At 36.8% G+C, this 26,184-nt stretch overlaps 1 protein-coding gene and 1 long non-coding RNA gene across 10 annotated transcripts in view; both read left to right on the forward strand.

Moving 5' to 3' along the window:
* LOC124856743 (glutamate receptor-interacting protein 2-like) overlaps positions 1-24,986 on the forward strand; it is a 328,206-nt gene extending 303,220 nt beyond the window's left edge. For all 9 annotated transcript variants that reach the window (XM_047347547.1, XM_047347548.1, XM_047347543.1 and 6 more), the window contains 13 exons: positions 3,028-3,173; positions 4,751-4,831; positions 7,714-7,777; positions 7,973-8,118; positions 9,953-10,097; positions 11,443-11,582; positions 12,329-12,529; positions 12,610-12,766; positions 16,192-16,306; positions 16,593-16,806; positions 16,933-17,141; positions 19,420-19,566; positions 20,017-24,986. In XM_047347547.1, the coding sequence (XP_047203503.1) occupies positions 3,028-3,173; positions 4,751-4,831; positions 7,714-7,777; positions 7,973-8,118; positions 9,953-10,097; positions 11,443-11,582; positions 12,329-12,529; positions 12,610-12,766; positions 16,192-16,306; positions 16,593-16,806; positions 16,933-17,141; positions 19,420-19,566; positions 20,017-20,175 (1,924 nt within the window). In that variant the 3' untranslated portion in view covers positions 20,176-24,986. The remainder of the gene's footprint in view (positions 1-3,027; positions 3,174-4,750; positions 4,832-7,713; positions 7,778-7,972; positions 8,119-9,952; positions 10,098-11,442; positions 11,583-12,328; positions 12,530-12,609; positions 12,767-16,191; positions 16,307-16,592; positions 16,807-16,932; positions 17,142-19,419; positions 19,567-20,016) is intronic.
* LOC124856745 lies at positions 387-2,167 on the forward strand. Its single transcript, XR_007035412.1, has 4 exons — positions 387-584; positions 1,051-1,250; positions 1,339-1,494; positions 1,596-2,167. It is a non-coding gene; the product is annotated as an uncharacterized LOC124856745 (long non-coding RNA).
* Positions 24,987-26,184: the final 1,198 nt, after the last annotated feature.

The raw sequence follows: 26,184 nt of genomic DNA on the forward strand, positions 1-26,184 counted from the left end.
AGGTATCTATACTGCCATCTGGTGGTGTCTGAAGAGCCCAACCAGTGTTGCCAGGTGTACGATAATTATCGTATTTGTACGACAATTTCGCTCTCTGTACGATGTACGATCAATATTCCTAAAAAAGGCCAAATGTACGATAATCTGACCATTCCGTGAATGTGTGGTTGTAATCAGTTGTCATCAGCTAATCGCCAAAGTTTGTCGGAGTTTTTTTTGTGAACCTTGAAGGCATCTGTGTCCGGATTCGGAAACAAATGCTGGAAATTCCAGCCAATCGTGGTTTTCTAAATGTGACCTACGTGTGACGTGATGCGTTGGCCTCAGAACAACGGCCATGATTGGCTGAATAGTCCACTGCGCCCGCCCATGATTGAGGAAAAGAAAAAAAGAAAATAATAATAATAATAAGAAGAAGAAGATGACGAGTGTACGATAATTTCCCTCAAAATACGATAATTTTATGTTTCTAGTACGATAATCCTACATTTCTCACCTGGTAACACTGAGCCCAACACACAACGGTCAAAATGCAAACGCAAGGGAACATGCAGGTGGCAGCTCCATACACAAACATCGACCTTGTAAGTACTCCTGTCACATTTCATGGCTTATTCTGATTTAGATATTTATAAAACCATTGTACGTTTGTTATGGTATTCAAAAGTGTAAAAATAAATACTTAGTTCGTTGCTAAACATGAAGTACACATATGTGTACTTGTGGACTGATGCTCCTTGAAAGGGCTAATATGCTAGTAAGCATGCACACAGGTAAAATTAGAAAAAAGCTAACTTTGATGCAGCTAAAAAGCTTTCCAATGAAAAGAATTTACCATTTAATTACTAAATGCATACTCCATACATTAATTAGTTAGGTTGAAAATGATGGTATAATGTAATATGCACATGTAAATTAGCTTACAGCTAACTGTTGTGCGGCTAAAAAAGTGTAGACCCATATTGTCCAATAAAATAACAAATAAATAATGCATCTGCATTCATAATTTACATTGATCTGTATTTGATTTTGTCATGTTTATATTTCCAGAACGTTTTTCTGTGCAAAGAGTATTGGAGTTACTTGGGATGACAACTCAGGTTTGGACTTGTCTGACCTTGATAATCCAATCCTAGGTGAGAACTACCAACCATCACCACAGGAACAAAGCAGCAGTGAAGATGAGGACCTCATTCCTGAACCCACTGACCACAGCAGAGGATGAAAACATCACCGTTGTGTAGATAATGGTTAGCCAAGATCCACTAGACATTTGTTTGTTTTATGCAGTTCAAACTTGAGAGCTAGAATGGCACATGCATATTTACTTGTTGACAGGTTCATGCTCAGGGAAAGAGACAGGTACAGGCTTCTCCTGCATTCCTAGGCGTCGCTGCCAAACTCAAGAGGTTGAGGCTGATAGCTCAGAAGATGACTTGGAAGAGTCAACACCAGGACCAAGTCAAACCAAAAAAAGAGAAGAGTCTAAACAAGGTAGTAGTTATCGATACAATACAATTCAGTTGCTTACATGAGTAAAAATGTAACTTACTGCCAACACTGTAAATCGTAATGGTAATATTTTGGTTGTGCAGGGCGTGGAATGCGCTGGAAGGCTACTCCATTGATGCCAAACCTTACGAAGTATCAGCATCAGGATGAAACTGTTCGAGACAGACATGGCTGGACCCCATTAGATTATTTTGAGCTGTACATAGAGATTTGATGGCACTGATGTCAGAATGCTTTAATGTTATGTCACTGTCTAAGAGTGGGGACCCACTCAACATGACCATAGATGAGGTACACCACTTTTTTGGTGCCTGCATTTTGATGTCCTGCATCCGCTACCCAACATAAACGGCATACTGTATATGTTCCTGTTTTACATTACCAATGCAAAATATCACAAAAGCCCTACTATGAAGATTTTGTTGAGTTTTTTTCACTATGATGTTCAAACACATTTGTCTCCTGATGCAACAGTGGCAATTTAAAATGGTTTGAATGTTTTGTATTTTGTTACAGGCATACAATGCCGTCCTGAAACTGTTTGCTGGTTGCTTGTTTCAAAAATATGTATGTATGTGTTGTTAATACATGTAAAACAGTCAGGAAAAAAGTGCTGTGTTCAAGGTTGAAATAAAGAGTTTTTCATTCTATTACACACAGGTGACTGTATTGTGTTTTGTAGAAATTCGGAACTGGACTCCACATATGTGGACTATGTTGTTCTCCAAAAGTACATAATATCAAAAGATGATGCTTAGTTTCTATTCTAATTAGGTTCCAATAAGTCCAAATAGCAAAGATAAATAAAAACAATGCATGTAAAAAAACACCTTGGGGCTTAGGAGGTTAAACATTTAAACAGAAAAATATTTTTTTGTACATTTATTCCACCAGTGATTGATAAAGGTGAGGCAAAGGTGGTAAGTCTCTTGGAGGAATGGGTCATTTTCAAATACATAAAAGCTACAAAAGGGACAGTAAAATAACCTCAATCATATTTTAATGCAGCCAGTGTGTGCATTAAAATATGCACACACTGCAACCCACTATGGAATAAGTGGTAGAAAATGACTGACTGACTGACTAAATCTTTTGATTTGTTTGCTAAAGGGAAGAATGTTAAAAGGTTTAAAAACTCCATTATGTATCCACAACCTCCTGACAGTGCTACTTTACTACCCTTTTTTCTATAAAATGAACAGCTAACAACAAAACCAGTGTTTTCTAGGCAATCTTAGTATCCAGACATTATTTGCTCAAAGGATCTAGAATTTGCCACCAAGGTTTTATCACACTGAACTGTGTGGTTAACCTACATCAGGTATGTTATCATAGCGTGTCTTGGTTTACATGTCCTAGGTAGTGATGTTATGCAGACCATGCTACAGAAACAATGAGATAATTTGTGCATTTCACACCTCACAGCACTGTAAGTGAAACAAATGTTCTCAATGACTAATTGAATGTGCTTTTATGTGTCCAGTCTTGCTGACATCACCTTGATAACTGTTGTAGGTGTGGCCTGCTGCAGGTTGGAGACCGCCTTTTGTCAATCAATGGAATCCCCACAGAAGATGGAACACTTGAAGAAGCCAATCAACTTCTCAGAGACGCTGCCTTGACCAATAAGGTCACACTGGAGATCGAGTTTGATGTTGCAGGTTTGTGGAGTTAACAAAATATCTCTAACATACTTCCAGTGTCCCATTTAATTCAATCACATGACCTAGCACATCAGGGATTTTATTCAGCATCCTAAGGGTCATGCATTTTCTTTGGGTGAGAAGACTTGATTTGTTTTGTTCCAATCTGTTTACAAACACTGTGAACTTTTTTGCACTGTCTTTATAAGCTGGCAGGGCTGGACAGAATAATTGCAGCTTTTGACTGCAGGTCATGGGCCCCTTCAAATAGCCTTTAATTTAACTGAAACGCTCTTAGTTAATTTAGTGAATTTCCCAAATCTCTATTCTGTTAGAAAAATAAGAAATAACAAAAATAATTTATATAAAACAGTAAAAAACCTAAATAATAACATTTTTTTTAGTCAGTCATTTTCTATACCTCTTCTAGTGGGTCATGGGGAAGCTGGTGCCTATCTCCAGCAGTCTATGGGCGAGAGGCAGGGTACAACCTGGACAGGTCATCGCCAGTCCATCGCAGGGCAACACACATACAACCATGCACACACTCATCCACACACCTAAGTGCAATTTAGAGAGACCAGTTAACCTAACAGGCATGTCTTTGGACTGTGGGAGGAAGCCGGAGTACCCGGTGAGAACCCTCACATGCACGGGGAGAACATGCAAACTCTATCAGCTGGGTGTGGAACCCAGGACCTTCTTGCTGCAAGGCAACAGTGCTACCAACTATGCCACCATACAGCCTATATTTTGTTTCATTTTTTTTTTATTATAAAACACAGTTAAATTAATTGTTTTATTTAATTTGTTATAACATTTTATGTCCAAAAACAATCACTTCACTTAAAACATTTTAACTTTTCATCATTTTCTTCATGGAAAATCTCAAGAATTGTCAAGAAAAGTAATGATTTCTCAGATGCATTCGGTATATTTTTAACTGATTCCTAACATTCATGCAGTGTTCCTAAAAGATTTTTATAAATTGTACCAAAGTTTTGACAATATTCAAGCCGAATCTCACAATTTATCATTATTTATCGTACTTGTGTCGTAACAGAATCTTACGGCGCATGTGGTACTGAAGCATTGACAGTTCTTTAGAGCTTCAGAACAATGATTAATAGAGATAACACAAAAGGAAGTTGGAAAGGTTACTGAATTTACAGATTTAAAAATAATGTAACTGATGTGACTGCTGTCCATCAGGTAACTTTTTAAATACTGAGCTTTGTGTTCCAAGAGGTATGTTATTTATCCTCATCTGAGTTTCACTGAAGAATGAACATTTTGAGTGTTTTAGGATTTTTAAGTGAGGAGCTGATCTCACTGTTATGTAAACTAAACTCTAAAGCAGCAGCCAAGCATAGAGTAATTTGTCTTTGTACAGTGGTTTAACTTGGCAGTTAGTGTTATACCTTCAAACATAAGAATTTGAAGACAATATTTGCCTGATGAAAAAAAAACTCTGTGAAGGAAGGAGCAGATAAACTAAATGTCATTTCAAATATTAAGCTGGATTAAGTCGTTTTTTCTAATCTAGTCTTGTCTGCAGGTGTTGAACACTCTGTATGCCTGTTTCTCTGTTACAGAGTCAGTGGTGCCTAGTAGTGGTACCTTCCATGTCAAGCTGCCAAAGAAAAGAGGTGTGGAGCTGGGACTCACCATCAGTGGTAGGAATTCACAAATCCTTCTTCAAATGATCTGGTTTTTGTTTTGTAGCACCACTGGCAGAATGTTTAAATATCCCCTGACAACCCGTATAAAACATTCAGGCCACCATCCCACCCTGCAGAACAGATCAGCTCAAACATAAACATTTTTTTCTAAAATTGTGTAGAAACCTTTTTTATGCCTCTGGTCCTGTACAGCAAACAGTCTGAGAACGTTCACACATTTTACTGTTCTTATTAGATTTGTCAAAGAAACTTGATTCAACGTGAGCATTTATTCTAATCAGACAAAGCCAAGCATTAAAGCAGAATCTTGGAAGAGTTCTATGCATTAAATTTATACACAAATGAGCTAATTTAGCTAGTTTTAGGATTTTCTGCTGCACCTGTACACATTCTACCTTTATCAGTATTGACTATGAACTCAGTAGATGTTTAATGCAGATCTTGACACAGTAATGCATCACACATGTCACCATGAACTTCTAGCGCAGTCCTAAGTGGGAAGGCCTACATTCAATGTTTATTCTACCTTTGAGTCATTTGTTTAATGTTTTATCCTGGTGTAGGCTAAATTATAACATGCTGTGTTCCCTTACTCACAGGTCACCAAATATTTTGACACATTTTCTGGCATGTAGAACATTAAACTTCATGGAAAAAGGCTATAGTCTGAATAATAGAATAATAGAAAGTGGCCTGAGGAATCAGGACTGACTGAAGGGTTTCTCTACTTCTCCCTGTGTTTAGGAATCAGTTGCAAAATCCCTTTCTAATGAGAAATACCTGCATGTGATACACGATTTTCTGTTTGCTGATAATAAGGAAGACTTTTTGTTCCTTCCTGTGAGCATTTTTTGTTACATCTAAACAATCGCTTATGGTTCATAGACGTCTAGGCTGAATGTGTTAGATATTTGGTTCAAAAGTAATTTTTCTTAAGCCCAGAATCTTTATTAGAAGCCCTAATGTCGGCCTGTTATAGCTGAGATTGAAAAGGAGCAATAGCATCCAGTCTCGAACATTTTTATTGCTGGTACTGTACTTTCCTAACTATATTATTCAGGTTTCATTATTGTTGTAATGAGATCAACAAAACAAACTCTCAATGGTGTTGGTGTAGTAGTTCTGGTTGGAAATTCTGATTCTTGCTGGATCTCTCATAAAAATGAGTAAGCACCTTGCGGTCAGTGTGCATCCTGCACAGCTTAACTGTTTAACAACACTTTAGATTAAAAAAAAATCATGTTTCTATCAATTAATACTTGAACTTCATCTCAGATGATATCGAGAAAGCATCTGTTGTTTAACACAATTTTAGATTAAAATGTGTGTTTCCATCTGTCTGTACGGTGTAAATATGTGAATATCTCATCATATTTACTATTATCCTGCTCACATTCCAGGCTGGTGCTGAAAGCAGAGGGATCGACGCATTGATTGCATGGCAGTGCCTGTTTGTTTGCGCCACGATCCTAAATCTACCTTTCAGGCTCTGTTGCTCTGTTCGGTTCGGTTTTCTCCACCTTTTTTTCTCCGTTTTGTTTTGGTCATTTTACCAAACTAAACCTCATTATACAAGAAGGAGATCACAGTAAAATGCTGAATTTTAATATTAATATGAAATAGGTGCAGTACGAAAACTAACATTATGGCGAGTAAACATAATAATAAGCAAATCAAAATAATGATGAACATGAGCATGTTTTTGTTGTTTTTTTGCAACAACCAATCACAGCTCTTAGAAGAGAGCGTCACACCTAGCAACGGGGTCAACCATACCTCATCACTAAGATAGGAAGTTTCTTTCGTCTCCTCACTCAGAGTTGCTCTCAGCAAAGATCAGAATCACTCTTCAGCTAAGAGTCCTTGTCAAGAATTTTTAGGAGGTCTCTGACAGGAATCTGGGAATCTTTGTAAATAGGAGCCCTCATGTTTATTTTCATAACTGAGAAGATACATGATTACCAAACAACGAAGCTCCTGGAGCTGTTGTTTTAGGAATATGCCAGTTATGCTCACACCATACATATATGTCCAAACATAGTTCTGTGCTTGAGTGTTCAAAGTCTTTAAAGCTTTCTACATCACTAATTTTGGATCAGAAACCTTAAGTGTTTAATTGAACATTCATGACTAGAATCAAAGCTTCAGCAAATGCATTTATCTAATTTTAGAAGAAAAATCATGAGCTTAACCACCCTCACCAATCCCTAGAGTGCTTTTAGACACAGTGCTGAAAAATGATCTTGACATCCTATATTAGACCATATGAGTGTTTTAAATTATAGTGGAATAGCTATGACTAGCAGATGAATTTATGTAAAGAACAGTACTGATATTCTATCGATCCTGTTTAAATATTGACTGCTTGCTTCGTTGTTGGCAGATTTGTGTGTCAAACAGGTAATACATGGTTAGTGACTAATGTTATATAACACGTTTTACTCCATTAGTCTGAGGCAGAATGGTGTAATGGTGCCATCTTCTGAGCCTAACTGTCCGAAGGCAGAGAGAGGATGGCATAGGGAAAAAACATTGTCACTATTTTACATGAAATGTAGAAATGTTGAGTACTTTTGCTGAAACCTTGCAAATTATCATGTCATTGTAACCGAGAAGGGTATTTTAAGATTACTAGCTCTCTTATTTGCCCTAATATATATATTTTTACTCTCTACCAGTAAATCATAACAGTTATCTTATTGTCAGTGCTGATTTTTATGTAGTACTGTTTGTTAAACTATGTAATTGCCCATGTTGTAATACCTAATATGCAGCTGATGGTTATTTGTTAGTGTTGGTAGCCCCATGTGACAGCACTGTTTAACTTTACTGTACATTGCTGCTGATCCTTAATGTGACCTGGTTTCCTTTTAAAGCCAGCAAGAAGCCCGGAGAGCCCCTCATTATTTCTGACATCAAGAAAGGCAGCATGGCTCACAGGTATTACAACATATTTTGATTATGTTGCCAAATCTTTCCTGTTTGTTGGTAAATGAATCCCGGGAAGAACAGAATGGTATATGTGAAAAGACAAGGATGCTGCAGTATAGCTGTATCACAAGGCTGACCTGTTGTTTTTCTCTTCCCAGCATCACTTTTTGCTGCCTGTCACCTGTCATTCTCCCTCTTATTCAGAACTGGAACTCTGGAGCCCGGTGATAAGCTTTTGGCGATTGACAACATCAGGCTGGAGAATTGTTCCAAGGAAGATGCAGAGCATATTCTTCAGCAGTGCGAGGAACTGGTTAAACTAAAGATACGCAAAGATGAGGACAACTCAGGTAATTCTGTAATCCCTAAATAACAAGACAGAAGGCAAAAGAGTGAGAATTATTCAAAAGAAAAATGTTTCTTGGTTCAAACTTTATTTATTTATTCATAAATTTCTTTATTTATTTTTGTTGTAGAGACCTTATTAGATAGATTTTTTTTTCAAAGCTGCTAAAATAATTTAACCACAAGGTGGGGCTGTCCTCTGCAATTTAGAAATAGCAACAGACTCTGCTGCCCCCCACTTATGTAAAACTTCTTATGTAAAAGTTCTTGACTCCCCCCCAGTTAAGGTAAATTGTTGATTTCATTCAGCAAATGCCCCTGCATTCTTTTAACCAACTGGTATTGCACTTTTCTTCATGTAGCAGTACTTTTAAAAGTCTGCAATATATACTTTTGAATTCCTTTTAACGGTGTGATTGAAATATATCATTGTTACCCAGTGTTTAGCAAATAGTTTTTATAAAGATTATTGTTTTTAGTGTACACATTTCGAATCATTTTGTAATGTTTTTGATTTTGTAAAAAAAAAAAAAAAGAAATCCTGTTAGTTTAAAGAATAAAACTATTGAAAGTACTTGCAGGCTGTGAATCTTTTAAGTCCTCATTTCTAGTCAGTCTGAAATATAAATTTGTAAAAACAAAACAAAAGACAAATGGTCTATGATAGTTTTTTTTTTTGGTAGTTCCTATTTTGTTGTAAAACTGCAGAGATTTTTAATGGTCCCATGTGGTCCCCTCTGAAAGGTTTCTAGGGGCGCCACTGTACAGACAGGGCAAGTTTGGCTTGTCTGAGGTTGTTTGTAAAGTCTAACATTGCAAATCAGCACAAAGTCAAACACAGTGAGAATGGGTTGGGATTTTTTCACATCCTCAGGACTTGGGTACCTTGAAGTCGCTTAGCTGACCTAGAATTCTTCCTTATACCAAAGTGTTCAAGAGTCGAACCTAAGCCCATTGCTCTGACAGCTGAAGCCTGGCTTATAATGGTCATCAACGGGACAATAATCCCAAATAATGCAGAAAATCAACAACTCAGTGGCCCGTTGGGAAATGTCCAGATCAAGCACTCAAATTGATGGAAATACTGGTAAGGGGACTGAAACAGCTGCACAGAAACAAATTTCTAACAGTTTCTATAAAGTAAAGCAATTTTGGTCAAATTCAGAAAGAAGCTAGAGACAATTCTGCCGAGTTCATGAATCAGGAAATTTAAGTTCTCTTATGATTTAAGTTCTCTTATGGTTCCAATAATTAAAAAGGTATTGGAATAACTAAATAATTGTTTGTTTTGTATTTTTTAGTCTATTTTCTACAAAGATTACAGTCCAGTGTTACCTATGGTACAGTTGTGAGTATAGGTGCATGTAATTCATGTTTAGCCATACCCAGTTTTTTCATACTAAATTATTGAGTAGTTAGAATTATCATGTAGTGAAACAAACATTGCTTTTTACATAACAAGGTAGCAGTGTGTGTTCTTCTCCCCACTCAAAATAATGGAGGCATCATGCAGGCTGTTTGCACACATGCAGGGATAAACTTGCACAGCTGATGTGCTCTTTCAATCGAATGAAGAGCAGAATTCTCTCTAGTTCCCATGGAAACTGTATCTTCCTCACCAGTGCAGTCTTGAGAAGAGTTTTGACCTACTTCTGTAATGACGTCTATGTCTCTGTGTGTGTTTGTATTTCAAAGTGAGCAGTGAATGTGACACCATATCACCTGGTGCAGCAGAGGTCTTGTGTTGGTGTGTTTGCGTATCAGATGAGCATCTATACACAAGAATGGTATTGCCTTCTCCTTAGACCTGAAACATTAGAATGTGTCTGTGTGTTACAGATGAGCAGGAGACGTCGGGCAGCATTATCTACACTGTGGAGCTGAAGCGATATGGAGGCCCTCTGGGTATAACCATCTCAGGCACAGAGGAGCCTTTTGACCCCATCACTATATCAGGCCTAACCAAACGAGGCCTGGCAGAGAGGTACTCCATACTCGGAAACATGTGCTTTGATCAGAAATGTAGGCTGCTGCTTTATATTTGCAGAAGGGCTCTGTTTTAAAACATTTTCTTTATTATTCTATTGTATTAAGTGATTTGTTAGCTGCAGTGAAAATGGAACCAATTAAGTAACAACCAAGAAAAAACTAATCAGAACTTTCATTTTTAAAGGATTTTTGACTGATGAATGAATTTAAATTCTAATACTTTGTAAAATAAACAATTCAAACTATTTAATGGTCTTTAAACTTGATTTGTAACATTTCTGAGGAGTGGTTTGTAACCAGGTGAGTAAATCCATTTCATATTTTAGCCATTAATCTTCACCAACATCTGCCTCACCAGGTGGCAGGGCCTTTAAGAAAGAATGGGCAAAATAAGTAATAATAATAACAATAATAAATAATTTAATGGCACCCCTGTTTAAAACAATGAAAAAAACTAATTTAAATAAATAAAACGTTTAATTCTGATTTATAATCTCCCATTGGACATTTTTAGAAAACTCCAACATTTAATTTGAGTAAATTCAGTATTTAGTATGGAAAATAATCTACATTATGAAATAACTGTTGGAAGAAAATCACAAAATAACAATTATTCTTACCCTTGCAGTTATTAACTCCTTCTTTCCCAATAGGACTGTACATTTTTCTGTAGCATTTCACAAGGTTAAAGCATTCAGAGAGAGGGTTTTTTGTCTTTTCCTCCTTGCACAACCTCTCCTGATCATCTAGACTCATGGGTCGTCCCTACTGTGCTCTTCTCTTCAGATCGCCACACAGGTTTACTACAGGATTTAGATGTGTGGACTGATATGGCTATTGAAAAAGACTGTTCTGTTTTTTGTTTGGTGAACCATTTTAGAATTAGAGTCAGCCAAGTTTGCGCACTCAAACAGGGAATTTGACTTTGGTTCCACTTTGCTCTCGGTGAAGACAATTTAAAAATAAATATTTAAAAAGGTAAATAAACATAAACGTTTTTTGAGGAAGTATTTGCTATTCTTTCCAGAGTGACCCTGTTGTGACCCACTCTTTTGAGATGTGGATGTTAGCACAGCTTTCTTAAAAACATTAATAACTTTACAATTAAGTCTAAAAAGTTTTTTCTTTTCTGGTCCTTACTTCAGTTTAGAGCACTAATGACAGCTGTTTTTAGTAAATTCTACTATTCACTTATTACAACCTTTTTTTGAGTTCTAGAAAGTGCCCTCCTGACTCTCCAACTCAAAAATTGTTTTTCTTCTTGAGGACGTTTATGTAAGATCCGAAATCTGATTGCTCTGTGAGAATGAATGTGTACACTTGTGTGTGTGTGTGTCCAGGACAGGTGCTATTCATGTAGGTGACCGGATATTGGCCATCAACAGTGTCAGTCTAAAAGGGAAACCACTGAGCGAAGCCATCCACCTGCTCCAGATGGCCGGAGAGACGGTGACCCTCAAAATTAAAAAACAGCTAGACAGTGAGTATTAAAGGTATAAAGGCCTGCAACAATTGTAGGATTTTAGCAGTCCAACCATAATTCAAGGAGTACAATCAAATGCAAGGGGTCTTTACTTTGTAACACTATAAACATTTTCTCAGAAACAGTTCAATTCAGTCCAGTTATACAATACAAGCAAATTCAATGCCAGTTATCATTTATCCAATTACTTGTTAACTTTTCAACAATCCATCATCCTCAACAAGCGAATGTGCACTGTGCATTTCAGAGGCTGTGTGTAATGTGGAATAGACCAACATAATGTGTGTGAGTCACCTGAAATATCTCCCATCAGATTTCTAGATGTTGGCTGATTTTAGCCTTTTTTGTACATAGACGTTTCAAAAGGTATCAAAGAACCTCTGATCCAAACACAGTTGAAAAAACCCAGCAAAAAGCATAAACAATAACACAACTCCCAAACTCCGAACTCCCATAAACAATGGACCTGAAATATCAACATCAGCTCACCTAATTCTTAAACATTAGCATCAGCTATTGAAAAACTAGTTACATTGCATCGATTGCTCAGTTGCTGGCTGTAGAATTTTTGGAACTTTGTTTGCACAATAATGCTCCTGTGCTATCTTCAAACTATTCTGTCAGCATGCAGCAAAGGCAAATCAAGTTACAGATGTCAGTGTGTTTTCTTCATTAACTTAGGAACATGACTTGTCATATCAAAAAAGACCTCCTGGGAGTTTAATTGTTTTTTATCTTTGGAGATTTGGATTTGGAGAACAGGAAAGCAGCAGATGCTGATGATGCAACAGAGAATGAGGTTAGTGATCCAGAGGAGGATGATTTGACAGACAGCCAACAGACCAATAAGCTGTCAGAACTTTATTCCACAACTATACCGAGTGTGGACTCTGCCATGGAGTCCTGGGACAGTTCTGGACTGGATGCAGGATACGGCAGCCAAGGTAAGCTTTCACTAAAATGCTGGTTACACTTTGTATATTCTCTTGTGTTGAAACAACTTCATAAATCTTTCCTCCAACAGGTACATACACACATCAAGGAGTGGGCATCGCCCTCCACCCACATGAGTGGCGTAGCGTCAAGCAGCAATGTAGCACAACGCCCCCTCCTGGAAGAAGGAAGAACTATCCGTTTAGTGATGGAGGCTTCAGTGAGGATGAGTGGGACAAACCACCAGGGTAGGATGCAAAAATCCTCCAAATCAGAACCAGAACTAGTGATGAGCTATTTAATAGGAAACTAGAGTTACTTACATCACCTTAAATTTTTGTTTCTATAGATTTTTCTCTTTGTTGTATTGTGGATGACAATACTGGTTGACAGTTGTTCTGCACCAATTAATGTATTTTTGTCATTATCCAGTTAAACAGTTGTCCTAATATTACCAGTCTACTGGTTTAAATGTGAGTGAGTGTTTATACAAAGTGCTTCAAAGAGAAACACAGCTTTTCTAACTGGAGATATTTAAGGAAATATCACTTTTTCCAATTAGAGTTGCAACTATGTGTTTATAATTTGAGCACAGCCATAAGCAGTGTATTCACCAAATATCCGGTGCTCTTCCTCCTGCTGATGTTAAGTCAAGTCAAGTTTATTTATATAGTGCTTTTCAGCAACAAGGCACTCAAGGCGCTGTACGTAAGGAAAACATTACAATGGTACAGAAAATCAAACAACAGAGGTAATTTAAAAATAAAATTAGACTGAAAGCGTAACTAATAATGTTTAGGCTTATCTTTTTGTTAAGTAACAAAAAGTCTGTATTTTTCCAGTTTTTATCCAACTTTTTCATTAATATTTTTTGTTTGTTTCAGAGGAGGTATTTTAAAACTGAAACTGTGGATTGCTCACAACATTCGCATCTGGTAGAGCCAGTGCATTTGAGAAAGAAACAGAAAGAACTGGTGCTAAACAAGCAATAGCACTGGATTAGTACCAGAACCAGAATCGAGGCAAACAGTGTTGCACTTTATAGGTTAAGATGACCAAGCCTTGAAAAATATAGGCATATCATAATTTCATGTCTATGTCTATCACACCCAAAGAACACATTGAACCAAATAAAGCTGAATCCATACTTCTACACGAACATTTACACTATCGGTGTTGGAAAGAGTTAACGAACCACTAAGGGTTCTCAAAATAAATAAAAAATGAAATTAAAGAGCAAAAGAGATGAATGAAAGTCAATTTGATAGAGAGAGTAAAAAAAAGAAATGGGGTTTAGAAAATCAAGGATGTGACTTGTGGCTGAAAATAATTGTACAAAGAGACCACTGAAAAAGAAAACTAATAAGGAAAATGGATAATAGAATAACTCTGAAGCTGTTCAAAAGCAGAAACAATATCTGTTGGGCAATTTCTTGGCACTCAGACAACAATTCTGAGCGATACTCTGCCGGTCAGGACACGGTAAAAAAAAAAGCAGAAACAATAATGAGACTAGAGCACGATGAAACGAGGACAGGCATGAAGGAACAGATGTATATATTCTTATATTGAATCTGATCAAAAAGTTCATTTTCAACCATTAAATGCATCATGAAAGAGATCATTTGTCAGCAGGTATGTACATCAGCTAAGGCTGCACTTCTTCTCTGGATAATCATGCCACTATCAGTTCCAAAAGTTCATGAAGTGCATTTTCTGTATGGAGACTAAATAACAGAGTGAAACATTCTGGGTATCTGAATCATCTGTGTTTGTATCTCTCTGTTTGGAGCGATGAGTGAAGAGGTTAAGCCTTGTGAGGACAGCAGCATCCACTGAAGTTATATAACTCAACTGGCAGTGCAGAGAAAAAGAAACAAAACTACTATTTAGACAGTGAAACTGAATTGATATCACCAGTCAGAAATTCTGTTACACATATTTGCATAATGAGAATAAAAAGCCTTGTTCTATACTGTCACAGCTGGGCAGTCTTACTGGCTTTGCTCATGACTAGTGGAGTGTTATTTCTTTGTTATTTTCTGTTAGAATTTTCAAATGTACTATACTTGCCTTTTATATAGGTAAAAGCAATATTATATTACACCAGTATTCTGCAAATGTGGTGTATATTGGCTCAGCTGTTGTTTTTAAATCTGAAACCACACCATCAGATTAAGCATTTTGAAAGAGGACAGCTTTAGGAATATGTTTTTTGAATTGTGAGGATCTAGTATGGTGGGGTCACATACATTTTCCTGGAATAATTTTAGATGTGTCTGGTATTACCATTTGCCTAAGACAGGCTTTTCATGTTGTATTATTATTGCATGTAATGCTGACAATTTGAAAGCAATCCTTGCGATTTCAACATTATTTTCTTACATCAAAGATGCAACACACAGCTACTGTTTTCACTGGAATATGCATCACAGATCAAAGAGGTCTAAGCAATAAATAAGTAAATAAGGTTTCAACAAAGACAATTCATAAAATTGCAGTATCATTGCAGAACCAGCACATGACCTGTAATGGTTTTTGTCAGGATTTATAAGATCATCAGGAGGTAAAAGCAGGCAGTTGTAGCATGATGAAAGTAGTGTTAGGTTTCTGTAAATAACACGTGTCCTCTTTTTGACCACAAACAGTCAGTGCAGGATGGATTGAAGAGATAGAAACAAGTATTTCCTCACAGGGAGCTTCAAGTCCTGATAAGAGCCTCAGAACCTTATAAACAACATCTGAAAGTTTTAAAATAATTCCAAATCTAAAACTACCAGCGGTATATTGGCCTTAACTATAGGTGTAATCAGTGTACCTCTTTAGACAATAAAAAAAAACAGTAGAATGATTTATTTTTTAACTGATTGACTCAAGACAAAAAGCATTGATCAAAGTAAATAATGTGTGAGATTATAAAATATTACATGTAGTCTGCACAAATATTTATATTTTTGTGATATTCTGTGAGATGAATTTTATTAAAAAGCATCAAAGGGATTTTAAAACCAGTTTAAACATTTTATTTAACTAAATACATGATTTACAAACATTTCAGCCAGACATCACTGGAAGTTCTGCCTTCCTTTAAATCTTTGTCCTGTCTTTTGTAAAACCAGTTGTTTAGTACGAAGCTAAGTCGCTTTTTCTTCCAGCGTGTTAAAATTCTCAATTGTTCCCAGGACACGGAAAATATATCACACAGTCTGGATAATGGGACCAGTGCCGGTCTTTATGAATCCAACACTTTTGAAAATTAAATTAGCATGTAAATATAGGCACATTTTCCTATAAATGCACACACCGAGCTTTATTTAAATGTGGGACAACTGCACTGTCTTAGGCGGTCTTCTTTGACTGCAGTCTGAAAAGACTTTGGGAGCTTACCTCTTGTTTGCACACATTTGGCACATTTCGTTTGCATTTCAAAACTGATGAACAACTTTGGTCTTTATGAGATACAAAATGGACACAATTGCTCAGCAATGGGTGTAGAACTATTTTACTAAGTCTTTAAAGTCCCTAAAACTCCCTTTATTTGAAGCATTTGTTATAACCTATGAAAATAGCCTCTTTTTTCTGACTTGGTATTCACATTCACTGGCTCGTATGTCGACAAGAATTTTTCTTGTCGACATACAATGGAATGATTCTTTTCTTTTCTCCTTGACAGATTTATTGGCCAACAACCAGATGGTATTCTGTTGGATCCGGATGACAGTTTTTGGTGTCAGGCTCTCGAAGACCTGGAGACTTGTGGCCAGTCTGAACTTCTCAGAGAGATAGAGGTTTGTTGACATTCTTGGACACATGTCCCAACTCAGTGATCAACAAAAAAATACATAGGTTTATCACAGCTTAACAGAATCCTGCATATCACTTAAGTTCTTTAAATTTTACACAAGTCAACATGTAAGTAAAATGAACAGAATTATACAGATGAGAAAAATGGTAGACTTTTTAGGACTTTTTTATGTTTTGGTAGTGAGATGGTAAATATATCAAACAAAAATGTTGATTGAGAATTAAAATATATTAATATATGCACATGGACTCATACATTTGGTTGTATAGGCTTCCATCATGACGGGTACAGCCATCAGTCTGGGTGTAGATGGTGTGAACAAACCTCCAGTTGAGCCTATCCTGAGCCACAATAGGATAAGCCCATTGCGAAGAAATTCACTCCTTCATCAAGCTAACGTGCTGCATCAGAATTCACACCTCCACCCAGGGGTCCACTTGCACGAGGACGCCCATCTGCATGAAGAGGCCCACATCCATCAAGGTTGGGGTCAAATGTGACACAACCTGGGTTGTTACTTAGTTTCTAACTTGTATGAGTGGACAGTTTCTTCTTCTTCTTTGTTCAATATCTTTTTTTTCAAACTGTTTCTTTTTTCTATTCATTCAGACTCCCACTTGCTTGAGGAGACCCATTTTAACCAGGATGCACACCTCCATCATGGAGCCCACAACCACCAAGAGATGCAGTCCCCCCTTCTGCACCATGATCCGAAGCTCAAGGCTTCATTAAGGGTATCAGAGAGAACGTGGGAGTCTCGTCGGATCAAAGAGGAAATGCAGGGAATCCTTTCTCCAACTCCTCTGGAGCTGCACAAAGTGAGCTCATTTGTCTATAATTCAATGCAATTTTTGATTTATTTGGATTTTTTAAGGTAATACAGCTTTACCAAATGTTGACGTGATAAAGATAATTGGTATCACTAACAGAAAAAAACAAAACAACGTATTATGCCTGTGGAGATTCTTTGTCATCCAAGTCATTCATTCTGTTTAGCAGTCCTCTCGCACCTCAAGAGCAAAGGACAGACACTCTTTTGATGACAAAGATGTACAGATTTTAGATAGAAAGGACAAATGGTTTGAAGGAGGGGTCACTTAAATGACTTTTTCAATAGAAAATAACAAAGTTATTGTGCTAAAACTCAACCAAATACACTGAGATATGATTCCAATTTATTTACTCAAGGAGCATCGAACCCAATGTTTTTTCAGGTGTTTGAGCTTTTATGGTTTGAACCCGAACGATGAAACTAAACCACATTTAGCCTCATACAAGAGCACAACACAGCTCAACAACCACAATCTGATATAAACTGTAAGTATTTCTCTGTTTTTGTCAGGTGCAGATGTGAATGCAAATTGGTCTGCGCACTCAGGAGAATAAAATGTAAACTTTTCATTCTCACTAAGAAATTTACCAAAAACAAAATGTTTCAGATCAGCAGATTTATTCCTAACAAGTCAGGTGTGATGATTCAAAAGGTGGACAAGGTGGAGACAATTACACAAATGTCCCTATTATTAATGTATCGGTCATTTTGATTATTTTGCTCCTCTTCTTGTCTACCCAGAGGTAGACATGTATTACATGTGCTGTCTGACAGGTCGGAATGGGGGGTTTTGTCTCTGTTTAAAACCAATGAAATGTGTTTAAAAACCAAATGAAAACATTTTATTCAATATATTTGCAACTTATTTGTGACATGCAAACGTGTCTGAAATTGGCCTGGTTCAACTCAGGATTCCTTTACACTATAATAATAATTATGATTATTCTAATTATTATTATTAGCATGTATGAGCCAGCAAACTTTTTCAGCCAGTTTCTTTAATGAGCCACTGATGTCACTCAAGAAGTTGTTGGGTTGCTGTAATTTCACTACAAAAACCCCTTAATGGTGTGACAATGTCTCTGTGACTGCAGCACAGCACTGTGCCTTCTGGGTATTTATGCGTATTTGTATATTTATTTATAGGCGGGGACCGGGCGTGCAGCTGCGCCCAATTCCACGCAAAATTAGCATGTATGAAGGAAAGGTGTGCCAAAAGTGTGTAAGCATGGTTTTACACATTTGACTTGTTTTGTGCGCTGCAATTATCCAAATTTCTCCCTACCGCCAACTTTTAGTATGAAAGTTGCGCACTCTTTTATGCATGAGGCCTCTGGATAGGTGTTGAAGCATTATCAAGGAAAAAACTGAGCAAAGGTCCAGTTGTCTCTGATTAAAGCCTGTTGTAGTTATGTAATATGCTGTGACATTGTAAATATGGCGATATTTAGATGTAAGGCCTAAGATTGGGTAACAATGAATGTCAGGTTTGTAGTGCTAGCAGGGTTCCCACATTTCATGAAGACAAATAGGCCTTGCTCCTGCATTTTTCACACAACTTTCCATGTGACGCACCAGTGGGGTAAATATTACTTCATAATCTTAAGCAAGATAGCCCATGATCTCAAGCAAGTATCTTTTATATCCTAAGTTCTTTATTACCAACAGAAAAATAGATAATGTGAAAGAAAAAAATGTTTAATCTGACAATCGTTTTTTAAGCTCCAGTTGGTATAGTCACATACAGCTGTTATTAAAACGGGTGTGATTGCTGTAATGTCACTATTAGCACTGCTGATAAATAGAAAGGAAGAATAAGACCAAATTCAGAAGCTAAACCCCTTGTAAACATGTCACAATACTTACAAGACTAGACATGCAAATGAGAGTCAGTTCCCAGGGGTTTGTAGGCCTGCAGATAATGGTATGCAGTCCTGTAACTGCAAACTGATACTTCATCCAGATAAACCTTACAGAAATAAATTACCTAATCAATAGAAAGGCGGCACAAATTAACTGCTATGATGTTTTTAAATGGTAAAATCTTGTCCCTATACAAAAAAACAACAAATTCTAAAAAATGTTGGAAGGAAACTAGCCTTGTCAAGGAAATATATTTTAATTGCTCAGTGGCCCAACTACTTTTGTCTTTACAATGCTTGAAAATTTAGTTATTTGTTTCATTTTTAAAATTTAAATGTAAGAAATATGGGAGAAACATTTTCCATATAACTATCTACCTTGCGTGTGTTGTTCATGACCAGGTAACAGTGATAAAGGACCCAGAGAGTGATGACTTTGGCTTTAGCGTGTCGGACGGCTTCTTGGAAAAAGGTGTTTATGTCAACATGATCCGACCCGATGGGCCAGCCGACAGAGCTGGACTGAAACCCTTCGACAGGATCCTGCAGGTATGACAAAAATGCGTTTAAGAAAGAAAATGTCTAAAAGATTTGCTAAATGCCAGAGTTTAGGAAAGTGGCACAGATACAGTATTATTAACAGCCTTCTAAAACCTTCTAGCTATTTTGAAATAGAAAATGTAAATGTCAGCCTAATGTTTGTACAGAAGGATCAGGATTTTAATTTATTAACATGATATCTTGCTAAACAGAAGCCACATAAAGCTAAGTAGTTTTAAATACCTGAGTTACTGAAGAGTATTTTTCTTATATTTATTGTTCAAGCTTTCAAAAGATCACATATTACTACTTTTTTGCAAGCTGCCATGTTAAAATCTTTTTACATTGCTCTATTAATTTGGATAGTTTTATTGAAGAAACAAGGCCAGGACATTAAAAGGATACCATAGCTTCTCAACTGCTTATAGAGGAAACCGTTTTCTCTGTATTTGTGTCTAGGTGAACCATGTCAGAACGAGAGACTTTGATTGCTGCTTAGCGGTGCCCCTCATCACAGAGGCTGGAGACAGACTGGAGCTGGTCATTAGCAGAAACCCCCTGGCTAGCGACAATCCAGAAGATAATAACAACACTTTAGACCACCCCTTAGATCTGTAATAACCAATGCAAACAAACATACACAATGTCAGATAAACTCTTTTTAAATTCACATGAACACTACAAGTCATAAAGTGTGAAACTTTTTATTGTGACTGGCCTGGAAATAAACACAGGCTAGCAATAATTCTACATATACAGAGACTGAAAACATTGAAATAAAAAGAAAAACACATTGCATGCATTCATTCCATTTACACTGCGTTGTATTGCTGTTATACAGTATATTCTTTATATTAAAAAAAAATTTGAAATATGGCTACAATATAAAAAAAGCACCAAAAGGTTTCTTGACAGCCAACAAGGAGTTCTCAATGTTGTTCCACAATCACCATGACAAGTAAATAGCATTAAAAGTGTAAATTTCAAAAAATCTGAATCTTTTTCTTTTTTATTTACAAGTGAATGAAAATCTAGTAAATGGTTAAGGTGATTTTTAAATTTTTGTTTTTTTTTCAAAAATGCATGGGTCATGTTACAAAATGTATGTGATTTGAAGAAGGAAAACTGAATTCTGTGTCTGGTTGCATAGTAAGACTAAACATAGAAAACTGTAGGTATTATCTATCTAAAATTAGAATAATGAAATCTACTCTCCAATAAAAGTTATTTTTAATGGATATTGTTTTCTCAGTACTGTGAATGGGCAGGTGTCCACATTAATGTCATGGAAAAACCATTTGTCAGTATCAACAAATAAGCACTTAGAACTATTTTTATAAATATGATATCCTCTTTCTGTTTTTATGCCTGATGTTGAGATATAGCTAAATTCTCCATTTTAGAGGCCAAAAACTATCAACACCCTGTGAACTCAGTTTTTTTTTTTTTTTTTTGTCTAAAAAGTTAAAGGGTTATACTGCTCTTGTTTGAACAGCAAATTTACAAGTTACAAAAATCTTACTTTCAACAGGAAAGATGGATCTAATAACATTACCAGATCTGACTTATGACCTGCAAGGCAACTGCAGAGAAACATTAGCCACTATAAATGCGTTTTACAAAGAACTCATGTTGCTTTTAAAGGTTAAGCAAAATGTTTTTTTATAGTAGATTTAAAGCCCAGTCAAAAAGAGAAATAAGAAAACTTAACATTGTTCATTTGTAAGTTTATTCTAAAATATCTTTAAAAAAGTTTTTAATGTGATTTTCGTTTATCTTTATATACAAGTATAATTTTCTTTACAGTGGTGTTTTTCACAGCTATGCATGGACACATTAAGGCACAGTTACAATGCTGCGAAAAAATATTTAATCCCTTTCTGATTTCAGCTGTTTTTCCATTTGTTCACACATAAATGTTTCAGATCTTTAAACAATTTTTAATATCAGAGATAAATAATCCAACTAAATGTAAAAAGCAGTTTTGAAATTATCATTTCATTTATTAAGGGAAAAAAGTTATTCAAACCAACCTGTGATTGCCTAATAAATAAATAAATAATATTAAAAAAAAAAAAAAAAAAAGAAAACCTAAGAACTGGGTTTTTCAACCTTGGCAGCAACCACTACCATCAAGTGTTTTTGATTACAAGCAATGAGTCTTTTACATCACTGTGGATGAATTTTGACCCACTCTTCTATGCAGAATTGTTTGAACTCATCCACATTTAGAGGGCTTTCCAGCATGAATAGTCTGTTTAAAACCTTCTTTTTCCTTTTAACCCACTTGAAGATGGACCTACTGGTGTGCTTTGCATCATTGTCCTGTTACTTAACACAAGTGAGCTTTAGCGTAAGGCCCCAAACATATTCACCTCTAGGAGTTTAGAGAGCAGAATTCATGGTTCGATTAATGATGCCAAGTTGTCCTGCTACTGAAGAAGTACAGAAGCCCCATCCATCCAAATACTTCGACCATGTCTGACTACCAGTATGAGGCTGTGTTAGTTTAATACCAGATATAAAGAGAGACACGTCTTTCAAAAAGTTAACTTTTGTCAGTCCACACAATATTTCGCAAAAGTTTTGTCAGGATTTTTTGTCAGGATGTTTTTTGGTAAATGTGAGATGGGCCTTTGTTTAATTTTTGGTCAGCATGGGTTCTGGCCATGGAAGCCATTTTCCCCAGTCTCTTTCTTATTGTTAAATCATGAACTCTAACTTTACCCGAGACAAGTGAGGCCTGCAGAACTTTAGATCTTCTTCTGGGTTACGATGCGTCAATGATCTCTTGGGGTAACTGAGGTAGATCGACCAAGCTGGGAAAGGTTCACCAGTACTCCATGTTTTGTCTATTTTTGGATAATATGCCCCTTTTCCACGGGCTCTATTTAGGCTGCGTGGCTCCACTCCACCCGATCTCGCTCTACTCCCCACAGAACCTGTTGTGTTTCCATCGACTCACTCAGTGTCTCAGCATGGTAATAACAAGAACAAGGACTTTAAAGTGCAAAACTATGACCGAGGTAAATACAGTTTTAGGTTGGATGTTAGAAATTGGATATTTGTGCTCTGCAGATTTAGCGGGGTCTTCCTCCTATTTGACCTGATGCAGGCAGTCTGATTACGGGCAACTGCTCTCTGCCTGCTCCCTCCTCCTGCACAGACTGGTTCGCCTAAGGGCCATCAATAAACTTGCGAACCAAACACATTGTATCATGGTGGTATTGTTTTGTGTGTTTTGGGGAAAATGTATATGCATCTGAAAGGATGATTTTATGTGTGATCAGCTGATTTAGGATGTTATTCAATACTCCAAAGGTCCGGCCGTGATCAACCATGGGTGTGGCGAGTAAAATCTAACCAAAAATGTGGTTAATCACTGTTAATTTGCTATTTAAAAAAGGAGGTAATAGGTTTTCCACATAGAGCCAGGTTGGCCTGGATAGCTTACTCCCTTAATACATGAAATAATTATTAGAAACCTGCTTTTTGTGATTTCTCAGGTAATCATTGTCTGATAATCAGTTTTGTTTGTGATATGAAACATTTAGGTTTGAGAAGAAGCAAAAAAACAAGAAGAAATCTGCAAAGGGGTAAATACAATTTCACAGCACTGTATAGCTTGGCTGTAGGGTACATAAGGATGTGGGAAAAATACAACATACAAATGATGAACACAAGAACATTTGTGTGTAACAGAGGAGAGAGCAGCCTTTGTCCGGGGACAAACAGTGAATGTTTGACAGCAACAATTACATCCTCTGTTCCTTTAAACTGTCTGTCTTACTCTTTCATCATGCTATTATATAATACAGTAAGACTCCAGCTGCTCCCCTTGAGTTAAACCACATGTGCAAGAAAGGTGGGATGTATGTGCTGCATAACTGCTATTTACTTCTGTTAGTGTAAATGTAGAGGTTTAGAATGGTTCCAGTTTTACTTTTTATTGTTATTTTTCATTTTTACACAGTGGATGTTATGAAAAATAGGTGGTATTAATTTTATTGTTCAGCTGTGATGTTTTCAGCATTAAGAGCAATTCACTTTCTCCTCTGAAACCCACATTAGATTTAAAACAGTATAAACTGGATGCACATAAGAAAAATGAGGACATTTATTTTTTTGCCAACCGTCCACACAGAATAAAAAGCACACTGTGGAATTTCATACTCTGTATTTTCTTGTAAAACTAAACAAAAATGTGTGAGTGTGTCAAGTGGCCAAAAAAGATATAAATAAATGAAAATAAAAAACTGTAAAGTAAGGTAAAAAATGAGAATGCAAGTAAAGCCTTTTGAAAGGTTTGGATTGTATTTGTGTTTGATCATTCAAGCTTCATATGTGTTTCCAGGTTGGTTTAAAGTCCAATCCAAAACCGTGGGTTCCATGTCAAAAATAAAGTTTACAACTGTCATCCCACCCATATAACACAATTATTTGCACTTTTACAGTTTATTGGGGTATTAGAGTACAGAAAAACAGGTTTTTACTGTTTATGTTTGTTAATTTATAAGGATTACCTTATCTCATGCCAAAAAAATATATATTTTCTTATACTGGCTGGTTGTCATGACCTTCTAAACCCAGTCGACAAGTTCTTACATAACGTGACATTTATTATGTCATAAGCTGCACTAGGGTATTCTTGCATTCCTCAAGCTTTTCCCTGCGCTTGTTTTAATTCAGTATTTTGGAGTTTCATGGTTCATCTAGGCACATGCAAATTCAAGTCCCTTGGCCACTGACAACAGCCAAGCCATGGCATTCAGATGTAGCAATTGTCCCATTCTAGATAATTGTAGCTTTGGTACAAGGACAGTAACTGTTATCCTTGTACCAAAGCTACAATTGCCCTACATTTTAAGGTCAAATAATAACTACTGACTGCCAAGAATCTAAAAATTAGTTTGAGATCATAATGCCAAATCAGCTGTTAACTAGCTGCTTTTTCATCTTAGCTAAAGTTAAAGATGATTTTATTGAACAAATGGCTACATTTAGAAACCTATATTAGACACCAGCAAAATATTCAATAATCCAGTCTGCAACAATTACTGTATAATAAAAAAAGATTGAATTTCTGGAATTCTAGCCAGCTGTACCTGAGAATTATATAATTGTTTGTTAACTGTGTGGCCACCTTTCCCCATGTTCACTTTATTGATACCTGCTTTCTGAATTATTAATTAAATCCAAGGAAACCTGTAATTTGTTTCTGCTTTTAACATGCTGATATGTCAGTCTTTATTATGATTCTGGATTTGGCCATTAGTAGTACTATTGATATTATGTTTTTTTGTTTGTTTTTGATTATGTAACGTTCTATACTATGTAAAAAAATATTTTTCTATAATACTTATACCCTTCAAAACATGGTTTGAAAATTCTGAAAAAATACAAGATGAGAAATAAAATGTATAACTTTGTTTTTGGTCTTTTTATTTTTTTTTTCATTTTGCTCATTTTCTATAAAATGTGTCCCACTATACGTCTTTTTGAGAAGAAAAAGTATTAAAAGCAAAGAAAAATAGAATGTCTACTTTTATGAGTTTGTTCGCATTTACAATATTGTAAAAAGAGTAAATATCCAGAAATTGACCACTGTGTGGATACAATGCCTTGTTTATGTCAGAGGTCACAGGAGAATAGCCAGACTGATTTAGGATAAGAAAATGGCAATTGCAGCTCAAATAACCACTCATTACATCCAAGGTGTATAGATTACCATCTCTAAAAGCACAACACATCAAACCTTCAAGGAGACTGGTGGGACAAGATGGGGCCAATTGGGGAGCAAGCCACCAACGGTGCCTTGGCTGCTCTAGTGCATGCTGGAGGTCATGGCCTGAAGAAGCCAATAAAACCACATCGTCTGCGAAAAACAAAGAGATCCTGAGGTTCCCAAACCAGACACTCTCCTCTTCATTACAACATCTTGAGATCCTCTCCAAGAACACCACAAACAGCATCAGTGACAAGGGGCAGCCCAGGCAGAATCCAAGGCGCACTAGTAACAGGCTCTGCTTTGAGACTCCCATGACACCCTCAGCAATTCTGTGATGGTAAAGATCTGGGCCACTGGACTACGGCCAGGACAAACACCACATTGCTCCCCCTGGATCCAAGATTCAACTATTAGTTGGAGCCTCCTCTCCAACACCCCAGAGTAAGCTTTCCCACGGAGGCTGAGTGAACCCTCAATAACTGGAACACACTCTCCAGTCCCCTTTCTCAAAAATTGGGACCACTCCAGCAGTGTTGCCCTGGTCCTCCATGCAACATTGGATAGGCATGCCAACAATGATAGCCCCACAATTTAGACCCTTCAGAAACTCAGGCCGAATCTCATCTACACCTGGCCCCATGCAACTGGGGAGCTTTTTAACTGCCACAAGGACCTCTGCCACAGTAATAGAATATGTCACCTGCTTCAGGAGTCCCCAAGGACAACCAGGCCCTAAAGGCCTCCTTCTTCAGCTTGACGGCTTCCATAACCACTGGAGCCCAACAGCGGTCCCTCTGGTTTCCACCACAACAGCCACAGATAACCTTCAGACCACAGCCCCACGAAGCTGCATTCGCAATGGAGGTCCTGAACTTGATTAATTCCAATTCCATGTCCGC

This window comes from Girardinichthys multiradiatus, chromosome 20, assembly GCF_021462225.1.
Source record: "Girardinichthys multiradiatus isolate DD_20200921_A chromosome 20, DD_fGirMul_XY1, whole genome shotgun sequence".
Lineage (NCBI taxonomy): Eukaryota > Metazoa > Chordata > Actinopteri > Cyprinodontiformes > Goodeidae > Girardinichthys > Girardinichthys multiradiatus.